The 19,901-nt window shown below is 50.7% G+C and overlaps 1 protein-coding gene across 1 annotated transcript in view; it reads left to right on the top strand.

The window, feature by feature from the left end:
* CLSTN3 (calsyntenin 3) overlaps positions 1-19,901 on the top strand; it is a 38,388-nt gene that overhangs the window by 10,266 nt on the left and 8,221 nt on the right. Inside the window, exons 4-17 of the mRNA XM_054444524.2 lie at positions 2,260-2,382; positions 2,819-3,014; positions 4,538-4,746; positions 5,014-5,163; positions 5,416-5,601; positions 6,041-6,322; positions 7,157-7,269; positions 10,441-10,603; positions 11,287-11,340; positions 12,063-12,220; positions 12,357-12,505; positions 18,150-18,376; positions 18,701-18,871; positions 19,721-19,866. Coding sequence (XP_054300499.2) covers positions 2,260-2,382; positions 2,819-3,014; positions 4,538-4,746; positions 5,014-5,163; positions 5,416-5,601; positions 6,041-6,322; positions 7,157-7,269; positions 10,441-10,603; positions 11,287-11,340; positions 12,063-12,220; positions 12,357-12,505; positions 18,150-18,376; positions 18,701-18,871; positions 19,721-19,866 — 2,327 coding nt within the window. The remainder of the gene's footprint in view (positions 1-2,259; positions 2,383-2,818; positions 3,015-4,537; positions 4,747-5,013; positions 5,164-5,415; positions 5,602-6,040; positions 6,323-7,156; positions 7,270-10,440; positions 10,604-11,286; positions 11,341-12,062; positions 12,221-12,356; positions 12,506-18,149; positions 18,377-18,700; positions 18,872-19,720; positions 19,867-19,901) is intronic.

A 19,901-nucleotide genomic window follows, 5' to 3' on the forward strand; every position in this document is an offset into this window, starting at 1 on the left:
GGGGTAGGGGTGGGAAGGAGGTGTCGAGGCTCCCTGGCACCTGACAGGTGTCTGGCCCTCTTCTGATCACCCGCCTTCCCATCCATGTTCTCAGACCTGCTCGGTCTCCTCTCTTTCTCTTCCCCCAGCTACATCTTCCTTTCTGGTCCATGTCTACCCATGCGTTTCTCTTGCTGGTCATCTTGCTCCCATTTGGTCTCCATTCCCGCCCTGGGCTCTCTATTCTCCCCTTCTCCCAATTTTTACACGCTGGTGGCTACCTCCGGTCTGGGAAGGACTGCCCCCGAGCGGGTGATATGCCTCTCCCCGCGGCTCTCCCTTTCGCTGGCGCATGCTAAAGGTGTGTGGCAGATCCATCTGCTTCGCCTCCATCCCATCCTGGGGAGAAAGTATTTGCTGCAGTTCAGCAATTCGGAGCACGTATGTTTTTGCGTGTGCCTCTGCATTCATACCCTTATGCCTGCATCAGCTGGGCTGTGAGTTACCAGCGCTGCCCTCTCTGGCAGACAGCGGATACATTCAGCTGGGCGGGGCCATCGGACAGACGGAGAGGGAGGACGGGAGCGAGGGCTTGCGGGCAGAGGGCTCGGGTGGGTGGAAACGGATGGAGACCGGCAGGAAAGGGCAGAAGTGGGTGTGTGGGGGGCGCTGAATGAGTAGTGAGAGGGAAAGCTGAGAAGGAGAAGCCCAGAGATGAGGCGTGGGAGGGGGTAAGGAGGGAATGGAAAAGGGTAAAGGTGGAGGCAGAAAAAAGAGGGAGGAATGAGGAAAATCAGGAAAAGAGTGAGTCACGGAGGAGCCCGGGAGCCTAGGAGTGAAAGGGAGCAAACGCAGAGACCGCAGGGGGCCAGGAGGAGAGGAGACAGAGGCTCAGAGACCTGGGAAGACAAGCAGGGTGGAAGGGGGAGCTGTGCAGAAGGCGCCCAGCTCTGCCCTTCCATCGCGCTCTCTTCCTCTGCATCTCTGACCTCAGCCTCGCCTCCTAGCCTCCTGCCACTTCCTGTACCGCCTCCTGTGCACCATCTTGTGGCTTTCTCCTCAGCATTCAGGAAGGGGTTATGGTGGTCATCAGTAAGAAAGCCTTCCCATGCCAAAGGCTTGCTGGTGTGTGGTTGGAGGAGAGAATGGAGATCAGGGTTTCTTGCTCACCGTGAGATACTGGGGATGAGGTTCCTTTTGGTGACTCAGTTTCCCTCTGCCTCATGAGTGTGCTTTGGGAGCCTGGGTGTTGGCATGATGATGGGATTAGATAGAGCAAGCGTGGAGGCTGGGGTCGGGGGGTGATGTGGAAGGGGAGGAAATATGCTTCCCCACAGCCCCTCACCAGGCTCAATCTGGTAGAAGATGGGGAGATTTGGAGTCTGATGAGTCCCACATCCATTCTGAATTGGCTGGTGGTTGAAGGGAAGAGGGGTGGGGTAGATAAGAACTGGGATTGAGTTCTGTATAAAAAGTGGGTTTCAGGGAATGTGGTTTGATGGTCTTGTGGAGGACATAGAAATGTGCTGGTTTCGAATGTGTTCTCTTGGGTGTGGGGGTGGGAAGCAGGGACCGGATTTGTCATGTTTCTAGGCCAGCCCAATAATCCCTTAGGATGACGGCTCTGCTGGGTCCAGTTGCTCAGCATTGATTCCTCTGCTCAATTCCTGCCCCTCTCTGCCCCCTCCCTCTGTCCTTTCTCCCTTTCACTTCTCTCCTTTCTCCCCATCCTGTGTTCTGGGAGAATGGCCTCAAGTTGGGGCTTGGCTGGGAGAAGTGCAGAGTGAAGGGATCAGGACTGAAATGAGTTGGGAGGAGGATAAGCAATCAGGTTCTCAGGAAACTTCTAGATCTTTTTCTAGTTTCAATTCTGCCCTTAATCTATCCCTTCCCTTTCCCAGGGCCTTCTCACGGCCCACCACTGCTTCCTGAAGTTCCCAGTCTCCATTCTCTAGCACGTGAAATCCCTAAAGAACATTCTCCACTTTCTGACCATGGTTCCCACGGAGATAGTGATCCCCTCCTCTTCACCCCCAGGGCAGGTTGTTTCCATGGGAACTGTCTACCCTGCTATAGGAGAAGGCTATGACCTCCCTCAGACCCTCTGACTCCTTTAGTAGCTGATTTCTTGTCCTCAACCACCCGCCTCCTGTAAGGTGCTCCTATAGGGGATGGAAAGGGTGATGGTGCTGGGGTGTGAGTTGTCTGGGTCAACAAGGGTTGTGGGAGTAGAGGCCCTGCTCACAGGTGCTTCCTCTCCTCTCCTTGGGGTGGGGCCAGCCAACAAGCACAAGCCATGGATTGAGGCAGAGTACCAGGGTATCGTCATGGAGAACGACAACACAGTCCTCCTGAATCCACCACTCTTTGCTTTAGACAAGGATGCCCCACTGCGCTATGCAGGTAATTGGGATTGGGGGATGGCGAGGCAGGGTAGGACAGAGAAAAGTGGGTGGGAGGGCCAAGAGCAAGGGAGGGAGGGAAGGTCCCTTGATGAGAAAGTAAGGGAAGAGGCCTTGGGAAAATAAAAGTGGGCTCAAGGAGGGGAATGGTCTCCACTGAAGAATGGAGATTGAGTCAAGGATGCCAGAAAGGGACACGGCCAGGCAAGGGTTAAACACATCATGATTTTTGTCAGATCTCAGGTCTGGGGGCTCTGGGAGGTTGCTGCTCAGGGAAGCTGGGCTTGGAGTTGTGTGTTTGATCATTAATGCTTTTATGCCTACAGGAGAAGGGACAGGGCTTTGGGAGGAGAGGTGGAGCTGGACCCCAGGTCGGGAGGCTGAGGGTGGGGAAGGAGACACAGCAGCCTCACTCCTCCCCTTCTCCCCTTTGCCAGGTGAGATCTGCGGCTTCCGGCTCCATGGGTCCGGGGTGCCCTTTGAGGCTGTGATCCTTGACAAGGCGACAGGAGAGGGGCTGATCCGGGCCAAGGAGCCTATGGACTGCGAGGCCCAGAAGGAACACACCTTCACCATCCAGGCCTATGACTGTGGCGAGGGCCCCGACGGGGCCAACACCAAGAAGTCCCACAAGTGAGGAAGTCCTTGTCTCCTGCCCCACGTGTTGCAGGGTCCTCCTCCCTGCTCCCAAGCCCACCATCCTCTGTCTGTGCAGTCATCGAATATCCACCCCCACCCACTGCTGTTCCTAGGATTTAGGGACCTTCAGGCAAGGTGACAGAAACATAGTAGAGTTCAGTGGATCTAATCTTGGCTTTGCCTCTCATGACCTTGGGCAGCCTAGCCTTCCTAGACTTGCTTTTCCTTATCTGTAAAATGGAGATTGTGATGACACCTACTTCATAAGGTTGCTGTGAAGATTCAAGGAGATGGTTTGTGTTGAAAGCATGCACCACAGTGCCTGATACACGGTGAAGGGCTCAGTACATGGGCGTAATGATGAGGAGGAGAGCAAGAAGGAAGAGGATGAACACACTCAGCATGCATCCAGATTCCTTTCAACTGCCCCCTTCAGTCTATTTGCAGTGTATACCACACACACGATCCCTATCATACACATATAGCTCTAGGTGAGGGTGGGCAGGCGATGGTTGTAGCAAGAAAGAGGCTCGGGTCTGGGACACCTACGCCTGTTGCCAGCTAACTTCTTATTTGAGAATAAGAGAAAGATCTTCAGTCAGGATTCTTGAGCCACTAAGAGGCACTAGAGATAAAATGCTCTTTGTGACTCAGTTTCCCATTTGAAGATAGGACCCTTGCCTCTGGGGCCTGGGAGCCTGGGTCTTGGCCGGGGGCAGGGCTCAGCATGAAGGGCCTTGACCCAGCTCTGCTTGCCCCGGTGCATGACTAGGGAGGGGCCACATGCGCAGGAGGCAGCACTGCCCACACGTACTGTGCAGACATGTCAGATGACTTGTGACCTTTGTACAAATGCCATTTCCCTTCTTATGGCTGGTTTTAATTTGGCTTTTACTCTGCATCTTCCTTGGTTATCCCCCCGGATCTGACTGTTGTGAAGGAAGGCCCTGCTGGATTTTATGCCTTACCCCTCCTCTTGGCACCCTGACCCACAGCATTTTGCACAGAAGTCATCAAAATCAGCTCCTGAGCACCCCTGGGGCTTGTTCCTCTTCCCCTACATCAGTCCCCCTTTCTTTGGGCCCTCCCTCTGGTGTTGTCCTCTCCCTGGCATGACTTTGATGCAGCTTGGTGCCCTGTGGGGTGGGGAGGAGCATGCTGACTGCCTCAGTCTCAGGGATAGATGGGCAGGCTCCCTCCTGCTCTGGTTCCCCGTCGGGATTGCTGCTTGCTCCTTTCTGGCATATGGGTGTACCGTGTCGAGGCTGTACCTTGGTGTATAGTATGAGACTGTATCTCGTTGTGCCCATATTGAGGCTGTTTGTTGGTGTACGGTATTGAGGCTGTATCTCGGTGTATGGTATCGAATCTGTCCCTCCGTGTGCCGTATCAAGGCTGTATCTTGATGTACCATATCGAGGCTGTACCTCAGTGTGCTGTATCAAGGCTGTATTTCAATGTATAATATCGAGGCTGGCTGACGTGTCTTCATCCCTCCTTCTCTCTGGTATGTGCAGGGCCACTGTGCATGTGCGGGTCAACGATGTGAACGAGTTTGCCCCAGTGTTTGTGGAACGGCTGTACCGTGCGGCTGTAACAGAGGGGAAGCTGTACGATCGCATCCTGCGGGTGGAAGCCATTGACGGTGATTGTTCCCCCCAGTACAGCCAGATCTGCTACTATGAGATTCTCACACCCAACACCCCTTTCCTCATTGACAATGACGGTGAGTCCACCCCTGGCTTCCCTGGCCACCCGGTTCCCCTTGAGCACCCACCTCCCTCAGGACAACCCAGGGTTGCACTCTCCACTTTTGCCCCTCAGACCCTCACCTCACCCTTCTTCCCAAATGGAGCCTTCTCCTCCCAGACGCCTTTTTCCCAGCGTCCTTCTGCCTAACCTGCCTGCTGCCCGATGAACTCGTGCATCCTCCCCTCACTGCCCTGGGCTTTCTCCAATGCTCTAATGCTCTGTCCTCCTGACCCCACCCCAGGGAACATTGAGAACACAGAGAAGCTGCAGTACAGTGGTGAGAGGCTCTATAAGTTTACAGTGACGGCTTATGACTGTGGGAAGAAGCGGGCAGCAGATGATGCTGAGGTGGAGATTCAGGTGAAGCCCACCTGTAAACCCAGCTGGCAAGGTGAGAGCTCAGTGCTGTGCCCCATCTTGTGAATCATCTTTTTTCTCGGTCTCTCTTTCTGTCCCTTCTGACAATCATGGGGGCTAGGCTAAGGCTTGGACGATATTGGGGCAGACTTGCAGCTATCTACTCTAGCCGGGCCATCCTGCCAGGAGCCCCAAACTGTCCATGGACATGGCAAGAGGAGCATGGAGCTGGGAGGCTGCTTTATCCTTCTCTCTCCCCATCGCCCTCTCTGTCTCACCCATGTAGGCTGGAACAAAAGGATCGAATATGCACCAGGTGCTGGGAGCTTGGCTTTGTTCCCTGGTATCCGCCTGGAGACCTGTGATGAACCACTCTGGAACATTCAGGCCACCATAGAGCTGCAGACCAGCCATGTGGCCAAGGGCTGCGACCGTGACAACTACTCAGAGCGGGCGCTGCGGAAACTCTGCGGTAGGTGTGCCCCCAACACTGCCTCAGGCCTATCCCTTCCCATCCAACCTCTGTCCAGACTTTTCCAAGACTCTGCTTTACATCACCTCTGGCCATCCACAGGTGTTTATCCATAGAGGTTGTGACACATGGTTAGCTTTTGTGGCCCAAAAGGCAGGTACATATGTCTTTGGCAAAGATGCATAGTCTTTGCACCAGACAGTCACCAGATGCATGATGGAACAATGGTAGGGAGAGATGAAGAGTTGGAAAATGGGTTAACTGGAGAGATACTCTTAGAAGCGAGTTCATCCCTCTCTTGTCTTTGAAAGGCCATAAGAGGTGACGAGACATGCTGTAGGAAATCTTTTCCCATCAGTCCCTCTTTCCCTGCCTCCTGCCCATTTCACCATCTGCTGCTTCTTGGCTCTGACACTTGTGCCTCCTGGGGCTCCCACAGGTGCTGCCACTGGGGAGGTGGATCTGTTGCCCATGCCTGGCCCCAATGCCAACTGGACAGCAGGACTCTCGGTGCACTACAGCCAGGACAGCAGCCTGATCTACTGGTTCAACGGCACCCAGGCAGTGCAGGTGCCCCTGGGTGGCCCCAGTGGGCTGGGCTCTGGGCCCCAGGACAGCCTCAGTGACCACTTCACCCTGTCCTTCTGGATGAAGCATGGCGTAACTCCTAACAAGGGCAAGAAGGAAGAGGAAACCATCGTATGTAACACTGTCCAGAATGGTGAGCCTCCCCTCCAGGCACTAGCCAGAGAGGGAAACTGGCTTCTTGTCCTGCCTCTGTCACTGCCCAGTGTGTGACTGTGAACAGGTCACTTCCCCTCTCTTCATTTGTGAGGTGCAAGTGCCAGGTGTGATATGCCTTGATTCTGTGCTTTATCCCCAACATGACATGTTGGATTGTACTGCTGTCAGAGTGCAATGGGATTCCTTGCTGCTACTCTCGTTTTCAGTTGCCCAATCAACTTCTCTGTGTCACACCATGTGGTAGGCTGCCCCCACCCCCCATCTCCACTCCCATTAAAGCCCCTCCATTGCAATGAGAAAGCCTGGGTAATGGTGTGCCCCATTCTTTCATCATCCCATCCTGGGACTGGTTGGCCCCATCTCTGAGCCCTGTTCTTCCCTCAACTGCAGGGCCTACTTCACTGGAGAGGGCTCAGTCTTGACCTGCTCTTTCATTTCTAGCCAATTCTCCAACCTCATTTCTCTTGACCTTGACAACTCTTTTGAAAAGGGTTGTCACCCATGATGTATGTATTAACCAAAGGACTGACGAAGAGCTGGTGATGGAGTGGGCCAGCTGACATTCCCTCCTCAGCCAGCCAGGGTGCCTAAGAAGCCCAAGTTATCACTTGGACTGGAATGTGCGTGTGTGTGTGTGTGTGTGTGTGTGTGTGTGTGTGTGACAGAGAGAGAGAGAGAGAGAGAGAAAATGCTAGAGAACAAGGGAATGAGAGAGGATTAAGAGAATCCAACATCCTCTCCTTCCTGCTGCTTTGAACTTGTTCTGGCCTCAGCCTCTGCACTTGACCCCATCCCCTTCCTGTGCCCTCAGAGGACGGCTTCTCTCACTACTCGCTGACTGTCCATGGCTGTAGGATTGCCTTCCTCTACTGGCCCCTGCTTGAGAGTGCCCGCCCAGTCAAGTTCCTCTGGAAGCTGGAGCAGGTGAGGCCAGAGCCAGGCTCCTGGGAGGGCTGAGTAGATGTGACTCACTTTTAGGAAAGGACCTTCTCTGGGCAGGGTCAGCATTTTCTGGGTTCCCCCTTGTCCTCTCTTTTCTTCTCCACTTTCAGCCCCTGACCATTCTACTCCCAGGTCCTCTTGTTCCCTTTTCCCAAAGCTTGTCCCCTGCAGAAAGCACTTCTGGATTAAAAAAAAAAAAAAAAGGAACAAATGACTACTAACACCAAAGTCAACCAACCATCTATTTCCTCCTTATTTTATTCCCTCTCTCTTATTTAGGACTTTAACAGTATACATCCCTGACTCTCAGGCAGTTAGCCTGTTGTAGTCAAGACAATAAGTCATTCTGAGGTACACAGATTGAGTTTGAGTCCTGCCAAGGGAATTTGCTGGCTATGAAATCTTGGTTAATATGTGTAAACTTCAGGGTTAAAACAACCCTGTTAAATAGGAATAAAAAGAATTCTATATCCCAGAGTCGTTAGGATTAAATGATGTAATAGACCCTTGTAGACTGAAAAGCACTCCCTCTGTATATGTTAATTCTCACTATGATCAGCCCTGATTATGGAGGGATAAATAAAAATGGATAAAATATTTAAAATCCTCTCTTGAGCCAACAGTTGCAGCCTCTTCATTATTTATTCTCCAGGCTGACCACAAGGACCAGTGAGGACTAATCTGAGTTTTCACCTCCTTCTGTTTCTCTTGCAAGTCCTGGTGGAGTGGCTGAGTAAGCAAATGGCAAAAAAAAAAAAAAAAAAGCAGTAGAAGAGAGAAAGAGAAGTGCCCAGATAATTTATAACTAGATAATTGAAGGCTGTCTACAAAAGTTTTGCTGTCTGTGGCACTCTTTTAAAGAGACAGTCTGCCATTTGCTGTTTCTTGATTCCCCCCTCACACACATTGCAAATATTGGTAATGTTACCTTTGCTATCTTTCTTCAATTCACCCTCATTTAATCAACCAGTATCTATTAAATACAACTAAGTCTCTGTCATTCAGCTAGGTTCTGGGAGTACAATGAATGAAACAAAATCTTTGCCATCATTCAACTTACATTTTAGTTGGGGAGATAAAGTTGTAAAAAGTAAATAGACATGTAAAATGATAAATTGTGAGAAATGCTCTGAAAGAAGCAGGCAAGGGACTGGGGCAAAGCATGGGGGGAGGCAAGGAAAGGAGAACTTGCCTTAGATTGGGTGTTCCTGGGGGACCTGACTGAGGGGAAATTTAAGCCTAGTGCTAAAGGATGAGAAATAGCTGGCTGTGGGAAGAGAGTGGGAAGGTTCCAGGAAGAGGGAAGAGCATATGCAAAGGCCCTGAGGCAAGAAAGAGCTCAGCATGTTCCAAGCATGGAAAGAGGGCCGGTGCGGTTGGAGTACAGTGAACAAGACTGGAGATAAGTTGCAGAGATGGGCAGTGATCAGGTTTTACAGTGGACTTTTTCAGCAGGGTTAGTCTAGATTTTTATCATATGAGAGATGGGAAGTGTGTTTTGAAGGATTTTAAAGCAGAGGCATGACCTGATCAGATTTACATTATTATTATTATTATTATTATATATATATATTTTTTGAGATGAAGTCTCACTCTGTCACTAGGCTGGAGTGCAGTGGTGCGATCTTGGCTCATTGCAACCTCCGCCTCCCGAGTTCAAGAGATTCTCCTGCCTCAGCTTCCCTAGTAGTTGGGACTACAGGCGTGTGCCACCATGCCCGGCTAATTTTTGTATTTTTAGTAGAGCTGGGGTTTCACCATGTTGGCCAGGATGGTCTTGATCTCTTGACGTGATCCGCCCACCTCGGCCTCCTAAAGAGCTAGGATTCCAGGCGTGAGCCACTGCGCCTGGCCAGATTTACATTTCAACAAGATCCCCTTGGCAACTGTGGGATGGATGTATTGAAGATATCTAATGGTGACAGTAAACAGGACTGTTGTAACAGTCTTCGTGAAAGGGGTTGGAGACATGACTGATGTGTGGCAATGGAGACGGAGAGACCTGCACAGAAACCTGCAGCTTGTAGCTCTGTTTGGACCTGGGATCAACAGCACCTGCTAATGGACTGGATGTGGAGGCTGAGGGAAAGGGAAGATCAAAGTTGTCTCCTACGTCAGCCACTTGAGCAGCTAGATGGATGACGGAGCGTTTATACTGCCTGGGGAGAAACTGAGCGAGCTGGGAAAGGGCATGGACTTGCATCTTACACATGTTAAATGTGAGATACTTGTGGGCATCCAAGTGGAGAATCTGGCATTCAGAGGAGAGTTCTGGGCTGGAGATGTGGATTTTGGAGTTATCAGTGTATAACTATGGTACCCAAACCCATGGCAACAGATGAGGTGACTTCTAGGAAAAGAGTGTAGAGAGGAAAGAGAAGAGGGCCTAGGTCTGAGCTTTGAGGGACCCCAACATTTGGAACTAGATGAGGCAGAGTACTCTCTGCCCCTTTTTCCTCTGACCATCCTCCATTCCATCTTGGCTGGTCCTAGGAGAGACTGCAAAGGGAAGAAATATCTATTTTAGCGCTTAATGTTGGGTTGGAAGCTATCCTAGAGATAACCTGTGATCCCAGCTACTTGGGAGGCTGAGAGGATCACTGGAGGCCAGGAGTTTGAGACCAGCCTAGGCAACACAGTGAGAGCTCATCTCTAAAAAATAAAAAAATTAGCTGCACGTGGTGGCACATACCTGTAGTCCCAGCTACCCCAGAGGCTGACGTGGGAGGATTGCTTGAGCCCAGGAGTTTGAGGCTTCAGTGGGCTATGATTGCACCACTGCACTCCAGCCTGGGGGACAGAAGGAAACCCCATCTCTAGAGTTTCCAGTGCCTTACACACATATGTAATACATAAGTTGCGGCGGGGGGGGGATTTATTCATGACAGTGTGTTACTCCTCTTAGGAATATTTATAGCTTTAATGATTTACCTGAAGAGTGGAATCTTTGCTACTAGGTTGGTTGCCTGATAGATTTTGGACAAGGATGTTATTCCTTGAGCTGGATAGGCAGCAAAACACTAGTAAGCCCTGTTGGTAGAACTGGGAATAAAGGGACTGTCCCCTGTCTCCCAGGAGATGGGGCAGTGCCTAGGGTTAGCTCTCTGAAGAGGAATTACCTGAGAGGCTCTTGCCCCTACCCTACTCTCCCAGGTCTGTGATGATGAGTGGCACCACTACGCTCTGAACCTTGAGTTCCCCACAGTCACACTCTACACCGATGGCATCTCCTTCGACCCTGCCCTCATCCATGACAATGGCCTCATCCACCCACCCCGAAGGGAGCCTGCTCTCATGATTGGGGCCTGCTGGACTGGTAAGCTTCTCAGTGAAGACTCCAGTGGTTTAGGATTTGGGAAGGGAGGTAGGCTGGTGAGGAGCAAGGGCAGTCTGACCCAGCGGCTGAGGCCACCTCCTGCATCTCTCTGCAGCTGTGCAGGGTGACTCTGAAGATCTCCATGGGAAGGGACCACAGCCTCCCTCCCATATCTCCCACTAATCCAATGGGTCATCACCTCTGACTTGGAGGAATTAACTTCTCAGGCATCCCCAGACTCTCTCTCTGTAACTCCAGCCAATTTCCACTTTGTTCCATCAAAGTGATGATGACTTCCATAGCCCATTCCCCTGCTCAAGGAGAGTAACCCCTTAGAGTGTCTTCAGTCTTCCAACTTTTAAGCCATCAAAAAAACTTTTCTCCTCTTGGGAGTGTGCGTGTGCACATGTGCCTGTCTGTCTTACCAGAGCCCACGTGTTTCCTCAGCAGCATATTGTATTTGGGGGTTTGTCTATAATAGAGGCTGGAGAGGTTGGAACATGACAAAAGAAGGGTTGGGGCTGAGCTGAGAGGTTATAGGTTATACATGGGCAGGGTCAGAGTCTCATGTGGACATGAGAGCACTCATGGGGATGAGAGGAAGACATCTCATTCCTCTCTGTCAATCTCTCCACATTCCTTAGCTCACCACCACTGTTTTTTTTTTTTTTTTTTATCCCCAGAGGAGAAGAACAAAGAGAAGGAAAAGGGAGACAACAGTACAGACACCACCCAAGGTACTCTGTGTGTAAGAACTGGAGACCAGAGAGTTCTCATCCTCACTTTCTGTTCTGAGATCCCTTTTCCACCCCAAATCCTATCCAGCCTGTGACAGCCTCCTAGGCCACCAGGGGGCAGAGCCTCCAAGAAATACAGCAGGGCAGGGGCTCCTGGAGTGGTAAGGCTAGAGGCAGCTCGGCTGGGTTCTGGGTATCCTGTCCTGCCGACGGAATGAAGAATGGGGCTCTCTTGGTGGCTTTCCACATGGTAGAAGGGAGGTGGCAGGAGTCAGGAGTCAGACACGCAGGAGGGGAAGGTCTGGGCATCTGTGAAGCTCGCTCACATCCATCCTGGTCGCCCTGCATGTCACTGGAAAGGCGTTCTCTCCTGCCGCCTCCCCCTCCCTCCTTGTTTTGACTCTTTCCTCCTGTTGGTCCTGTTTCCTTCTCTTGCTCCCTCTCATCTTTGTTGCTTCTACTTTTCACCCTTCTTCTTCTCCCCTGGCTTTATTCTGTCTTCTTTTGTCTCATTTTCTCCCCTCTCCAGCCTCCCCCCGTATCTTCACTTCTCCCTCACCTCTCATCTCTCTTTTTTCCTTTTTTTTTTTTTTTGGTTTCCACATTTCTCCTTTTTTTGTTTCTCAACTCTTCTGCTCTTTCTCTCCTTTCCCTTTCTCTCAGCCTTCGTCCTTTTCCGTCCTCCTCTCTTCTCACCTCCCGTCCTGCTCCTGTGTTCCTAGGAGACCCTTTGTCGATCCAGCGCTACTTCCATGGCTACCTGGCTGGTTTCAGCGTGCGCTCAGGTCGCCTGGAGAGCCGCGAGGTCATCGAGTGCCTCTATGCATGTCGGGAGGGGCTGGACTATAGGGATTTCGAGAGCCTGGGCAAAGGCATGAAGGTATTGCCCCATCCTCTAGCCCTGTTCTTCCCAGCATGCCCCCTGCCCCACCCCCTTGCCCTACCCCTCTACCTCTGCTCCCTTCCTCTCCCACCTCCCGACCCTGCTCTCAGCTGTATCTGTGTCTGGGGCCCAGGTCCACGTGAACCCCTCACAGTCCCTGCTCACCCTGGAGGGGGATGATGTGGAGACCTTCAACCATGCCCTGCAGCATGTGGCTTACATGAACACTCTGCGCTTTGCCACACCCGGCGTCAGGCCCCTGCGCCTCACCACTGCTGTCAAGTGAGTGTTGGGTGGGGCAGGGCAAATCACCGAGCAGAGCCAGACGGTGTCACAGCTCCTTGGCCTAAGGCGTCACCTAGAGCTAGGCATACCTCTTTTGTTTTATGGATGAGGAGATTGGGCCCTCAAATGGAGACAATTGACCACTGAAGGTCACATAGCAATATTGCTAGAAGAGTCTGGACTACACTCAGGTTTCTCAACAATCAATTTGTTACTCTTTCTACCAAGTCATACATCTAGGGTTTTCGGGCTTTGATCTTCTCTATACCTCTGTGCTGATACGTAAAGTGGGACACAGGATTGGGAGTGGGGAGACCTGACATTAATTCTGACTCAATACGAATTGCTTGGATAACCTCGGGCAAATGGTGAGTCCTGGCTGTTTCACTTGTTTTAATCTTGCTTCACCAAGCTCTTGCAAGGTCACATACGATGGCCTAAGTCTAGGGGTTGGCAGTCCTAGGCCAAATCTGGCCTGCCGCCTGTTTTGTAGTTTTACTGGAACACAGTACAGCAGTGCCCATTCATTGCATATGTCTATGGCTACTTTCACTGTGATGGCAGAACTGTGGGTAGTTGGGACAGAGATCATATGGCCCCCTCAAACAGAACTATCTAATCCTTCATAGAAAAAGTTTGCTGGCCAGGCGTGGTGGCTCACACCTGTAATCCCCGCACTTTGGGAGGCCAAGGCAGATGGATCACGAGGAGTTCAAGACCAGCCTGGCCAACATGGTGAAACCCTGTCTCTACTAAAAATACAAAAATTAGCTGGGCATGGTGGCACATGCCTGTAATCCCAGTTACTTGGGAGGCTGAGACAGGAGAATTGCTTGAACTGGGACCCGGGAGGTGGAGGTTGCAGTGAGCCGAGATTGCACCATTGCACTCCAGCCTGGGCTGCAAAGCGAGACTCCGTCTCAAAAAAAAAAAAAAAAAAGTTTTAAAAAAAGTTTGCTAACCTCCGAATTCTAACTGAATGACTTTTGGAGTCTTTAAAAGAAAAATTGTAGATTATTTCAAGGTTTGAGTATATATTACATGTTTAAAAATACAGATCAATTGAGAGGCAATGAAAGTATGATAGTTAAGAGCATAGGGTCTATTGCTAGCTTTTTTGGCACTGGGCAAATGCTATAAAGTAGTGATGGCAATAGAGTCTAACTCGTGGAATTGTTATGATAACTACACGATATAATCTGGATCAAATGCCTAGCAGAGAGCTGATGCCGCTTAAATGCTGGCTATTATTACATAAAGGCATTTTCACCCCGTATTATGGTTTATGGGCGGTTTTTAGGAGATACTGCCATCTAGTGGGTGAATTACATGATTTAGGCGTCAGGATTTCTGCGTTCCAGTCTTGTTACCCCTCTCCCCGATTCTGCCTCAGTTTCTCCGTGAGCTATATGAAGATAAACATCTCAAATTTGCCCCTATCCTGGGAGGGGTGGGTTTAGAGGGGAGAGGGCTCTGAGCCCTAGCGGGTGACTGGGCGTGATTATCAGGCCTCACAGTTAGAGCTGTGGAAGGCCCCGGGCCGTGGCTTTTGGGAATTTGCTGGTTCAGGTTGTGGAGCTGAAGGTCACAGGCAGATGAGTTAACGTGGGTGCAGCTGATTGCTGAGTATGCACCCCACCATGTCCCAGTCAGAGCTCCAGTTGTTAAAGGGCTGTCATCCAGTTATGAAAGGCTTAATCCCTCAGAAGCCAAGGCATTGCCTCGTCCCCTCCAGTGCTGAGGAGCCATGGCAGGAGGGAGGGCTCTGGTTTTTGGCTTAGGGTGGAGTTCTGCAAGGGGAGTTCCTGCAGGGGGAGGAGTTGACATTCTCTCTGCTGACTGGCTCATCTGAATTCCTGCTATCTTTTTCATGCCCAGGATAGAGGTTTATCCAAGGGCTTGGAACCTGCCTTTGAGGAAAGGGGCCTTGATGTTTTCTCTATGAGGTTAAGAAACAGAGTTTTCGTTTCTCCATTTCTAAGGTTATTACGTGGTTGGTGCTATCCTAATACTTCCCTGAGGTCATGGGAGAAAATATAGAGGGATGTGTGTGTGTGTGTGTGCGCGCACACACACGTGTTTGTGTGTATGTAACAGACACAGACAGGTACTTAGCAACACCTTCCTTTCCCTGATGCATTTCCTTGTTGCCCCAGTCCCTGTGGCTTTCATAGCTTCCAGTTTTCAGTTCTTGGACCTCTGTCTATTTAAAGCCAGATTTATGCAACTATTTGGTCAATGCCTAAATGCAGGTTTTCCTTAAGTTTTTTTTGTTTGTTTGTTTGGTTTTTTTAGTATTTTTCTTGGAAAGCCCATCTACTTGTGGCATTGACCCCTGAACAGATAGATACCACATCTTTTTCTCTAGTTTTGTCCTCTTTCCACTCTTTCCACAGCTCTTGACTTTCCATCTGCTTCCTGTAACCTCTATCTAGAAGTTCTGCCGGCACCTCAACCGAATGAGCTAATGCTGAAATAATCAACTGCAATCCCAAACCAGCCCCTCCCCCTGAACTCTCTCTGTAATGGTGCCTCTGTCCTTGCAGTCACCCAGAGCTTGAAACCTCTGAGTCATCTTTGATTCTTCCCTGTCTTTATCCTCCACTGCCCATCAGTTGCCAGGTCACCTGGACCCTGCCTCTGTGCTGGGTGTCTGAAATCTGTCTCCTCTTTCTTTTGCTACTGTTACTGTTCTAGCCCAGGTCTTATTACCTCTTATCTGGCCCATTGCCTCCTAACTAGCTGACCTATCTCTAGTCTTTGAATTTTATTTATCTTCCACTCTGAGGCTAGGTGAGTGATCTTAAGTTGAGTTTTCATCATCACACTTCCCTGATGAAAAAGATATCGGTGGCTTCCTCTTGCCCACTGCATAAAAATGTCAAATGTGCTGGGTGCAGTGGCTCACACCTGTAATCCCAGCACTTTGGGAGGCCAAGGCGGGAGGATCATTTGAGGCCAGAAGTTCGAGACCAGCCTGCACAACCAACAGACTGCGAGTCTGTAGTCCCAGCTACTCAGGAGGCTGAGGTGGGAGAATCACTTGAGCCCAGGAGTTCGAGGCTGCAGTGAGTCATGATTGCACCACTGCATTCCAGCCTGGGCGACAGAGTGAGACCCTGTCTCTAAAAAATTAGAGAGAGAGAAAAAAAACCCAGATCTTATCATGGCATTTAAAGCTGCCAGCCGTCTGGTTCCTGGTGTTCCCCTACTCCCCTTAGTAAGCTTCTCGCCATCCACTCTGGGTCAGTACTAGCCTCCTTCAAAGGCTAGCTCAGTTGCTACTTTCTCTGATCATTCCTACCTTCCTTTTCCAAGCAACTTCCTCTTATCCTAGCCAGAACTAACCTCTCCCTCCTCTGAACTCTTCTGGTTGTTTGTTCCACTCATATGGCCATGACCATATTTGCCTTTGTTTTAACTTTGGTGTGCCACGTCTAATCTCTCTACCAGACCAACGGTACCTTTGGGTCAGGCCTCCTATTCCCCTTGGGATTCCCAGACCAGCAGCACAGCACAGCACAGCATTGCTCATTGCAGGGAGGATGTCTGTTGGAGCCTGTGCCTTCAGGGTCATCTGGGATTGTTTCCTAAGGGGCTTTGCCCCAGGCCTATCTGGATGGCAGACTGTAATAGGCCCTGCTCCGTATGGCACAGGAACTCAGCACGTCCTGGGCATTGGCAACTTCAGGGGCTCTGAGCTCATCATGCCTGCTGAAGTGATGCCTTCTCCCTTTTTGTGCCAGCATTCAAGCTGGGCATGCTCAGTAACACTAATAATTACAGTCCTCTCTGCAAAATCATTTCCATTATCACCAGCATGTGGACCAGAGTCCCTGCTCCTGGATCACTAACTCCACTGTGAAGTCTGCTTGTTCAAGTGGGGAAACTTCTTTACAGATACGTTTCTCTGGTGCAAACCCAGGCTCCAAATGATGCCTGTGGTTTAGTGGAAAGATCAGTGGACTTGGGCCGTGTGCGGTGGTGCATACCTGTGGTCCCAGCTACTCAGGAGGCTGAGGCACGAGATTGCTTGAACCCGGGAGGCAGAGGTTGCAGTGAGCTGAGATGGCACTACTGCACTGCAGCCTGGGCAACAGAGAGAGACTCTGCCAAAAAAAAAAAAAAAAAAAAAAAAAAATCAGTGGACCTGGAAGGAGAAGAATTGTTTAAGCCTTGACTCTGGCTTAAGCCTTGATTGTTTCTTTTTCTTTTTCTTTCTTTTCTTTTCTTTTTTTTTTTTGAGATAGGTCACTCTGTCGCCCAGGCTGGAGTGCAGTGGCATGATCTCATCGGCTCACTGCAACCTCTGCCTCCTGGGCTCAAGTGTTCCTTCCACCTCAGCCTCCTGAGTAGCTGGGACTACAAGCATCTACCACCACACCTGGATAATTTTTGTATTTTTTATAGAGACAGGGTTTCACTATGTTGCCCGGGCTGATCTCGAACTCCTAAGCTCAAGGGATCCTCCTGCCTCAGCCTCCCAAAGTGCCAGGATTTACAGGCATGAGCCATCATGCCCAGCCTGAGCTTTAGGCATTTTACAGCATAGAAATGAGGTTATAATATAATGAAATAATATCGGCCAGGTGCAGTGGCTCATGCCTGTAATCCCAGCACTTTGGGAGGCTGAGACGGTCAGATCACCTGAAGTCAGGAGTTCAAGACCAGCCTGACCAATATGAAGAAATCTCATCTCTACTAAAAATACAAAAATTAGCCGGATGTGGTGGCATGCGCCCTATGATCCCAGCTACTCGGGAGGCTGAGACAGAGGAATCGCTTGAACCCAGGAGGCAGAGGTTGCAGTGAGCCAAGATTGCACCGTTGCACCCTAGCCTGGGCAACAAGAGTGAAACTCCATCAAAAAGAAAAAGAAAGAAAGAAAGAAAGAAATAATGTGGGAAAAATGCTTCATAAACTGGCAAGGGCTATTGATTGTGAGGTGTTGTTATTACTGGTAAAGGTGGGGCTAAATGTGATCCTGGGAGCATCACTCCTGAGCAGCTGTGCTGTTGGTTGGTCTGGCTCAACGGAGTCCTCTAGGGATAGCTTGTCCTGGTGCCTGGATCTTCAAGCTTCATGAGACGGTGGATCTAGGTCCAAGATGGTCAGATGATCTCACCTACCAAAGTGTGTTTCCCCGATATTGAAGGGAATGAAAGACACAACCAAAGAGGAGGACATCCTTTGATAGATGTCCACATTCTACTTTTATTGTTGAATAATTTTGGGTGCATTTGTGCCAGATAGTATACTGAGCCCATGTATTTTTAAACTCCTGGATAAAGAACTGTGTGTGTATATATACATGTTTGTCAGTTCAATTTGCTTTGTTTGTCATTAAAATAGCATCTATAGGTACTCCATAATCCTAGGGTAGGGCACCCACAGGTTGGGATTACCTGACCTTCTGTCCTTGACATTTTCCTTGGTGACATCCTAGCAGGAAAGGATATGTCCCCCTTCAACTGCTGTGGGGGTTGGGATGCAGAGGCATGACCCCCTTTCTTCCCCTGCCCCTCCGTGACATGAGATGCTCTATGGTAGAGGTAGCTGGGGCAGGGAGTGAAACAGAATGTAGGTTTTCGGGGAGGAAGTGTTGGGGTCACATGCTGCTTCTCCTGCCTTTCTCACATAGGTGCTTCAGTGAAGAGTCCTGCGTCTCCATCCCTGAAGTGGAGGGCTATGTGGTGGTCCTTCAGCCCGATGCCCCCCAGATCCTGCTGAGTGGCACTGCTCATTTTGCCCGCCCAGCTGTGGACTTTGAGGGAACCGAGGGCGTCCCTTTGTTCCCTGATCTTCAAATCACCTGCTCCATTTCTCACCAGGTGGAAGCCAAAAAGGATGAGAGTTGGCAGGGCACAGGTAAGGACGACTCCGGGGAGTAACACCATCCAGAGAAACAGCCAGTGTCTGGAGCCAGAGTGTGGGAGAACTCCTGGGGCTGGAAGCAGAAAGCGACTCCATCCTGTGTTTGTTTGACTGAACAACTTACCTTTAAGAAGGAGAGCAAGTGGAAAACACATGGGTGGAAATGAATTGTTGCATAATGATATTCTTGAAAATGATGCTGACTTCCCTTTCCCTGACCCTGGAAAGGGAGGGAGAGTGGTGATGAGGGCATGGTTGGGTCTCAGAACCTCTGTGGGTCCTTTGGCTCTGACCCAGACCCTACTCTCCCCAACCCAGTGACAGACACACGCATGTCGGATGAGATTGTGCACAACCTGGATGGCTGTGAAATTTCTCTGGTGGGGGATGACCTGGACCCCGAGCGGGAAAGCCTGCTCCTGGACACAACCTCTCTGCAGCAGCGGGGGCTGGAGCTCACCAACACATCTGCCTACCTCACCATTGCTGGTCAGTGGGGCCTGAGGGCCTGTCCTCTGTGTGTGTGTGCCCCTCCCAAAAAGTAAGGGCCTGGGAAGCCCAGAGGGTTCTCCTTCCAGGTCCAGGGATGTGGACAAGTGCCGTTTTGCATTTTCCTAGCCTGGAAGATCCTCTGGCTTTGATTGTCCCTAGGGGAGGTGTGCTGGGTTAGGCTCCGGATGCTTCTGTCTTCCTGCTCCTCTCCATAGCCTGGCTCACCTCCACTTCTGGTCCCACTCCTGTTTCCATTCAGGCTTCTCGCCTTCCTCTCCTCTTTCGGCTCATCTCTGCCCAGCTTTCTAACCCTCTAACTGTCTGTTTGTTGCCAGTCATCTCTGCTGTACAGCTCACTCATCTCACGTGCACACCAGAGCTTTACAAGAAGTACTCATCTCTTAGTGAACAGTGGGAGTGATGATTTGGTAGTTTCCAAAGGAAGCCAGGAGGGAGAATGGAGAAGATGGAGATAATCAGTTCCCTTCTATTTCCACCCCTTTCCAGGGCTCACTGAGGACTTCTGTGTTTTCCTCTTTCTCATATTCCCTCCTGCTTGCCATCTCCCTTTCTGTCTTTCAGGATGTCTTTATCTCCTTCTTTCCATTCCTCCTCAGAACCTACAGAGCAGGAAATGGAGCTTTGATCTCTCCATCCTAGTTAGTCAGAGTGGGCAGGGATGGAGGGGAGCATCTCTCCCTTTGACCTCAGGTCGCACTTCTGCGGAGATGGGGCTGACCCGCTCTACAGCTTGTGTGGTGTCAGCTGGTGGAAGTCCAGGAGAGAGGGTCCTGCCCAGGTCCTGCCTCCACTGGCCCCTGCCCTGAGGTGCTTCCTCATCTCCAGGGGTGGAGAGCATCACTGTGTATGAAGAGATCCTGAGGCAGGCTCGTTATCGGCTGCGACACGGAGCTGCCCTCTACGCCAGGAAGTTCCGGCTTTCCTGCTCAGAAATGAATGGCCGTTACTCCAGCAATGAATTCATCGTGGAGGTACCCAGAGAGTCTCCTTCCTTCCACAGTTACCC

The sequence above is a fragment of the Pongo pygmaeus genome, chromosome 10 (genome assembly GCF_028885625.2).
Source record: "Pongo pygmaeus isolate AG05252 chromosome 10, NHGRI_mPonPyg2-v2.0_pri, whole genome shotgun sequence".
In the NCBI taxonomy this organism is placed as follows: domain Eukaryota; kingdom Metazoa; phylum Chordata; class Mammalia; order Primates; family Hominidae; genus Pongo; species Pongo pygmaeus.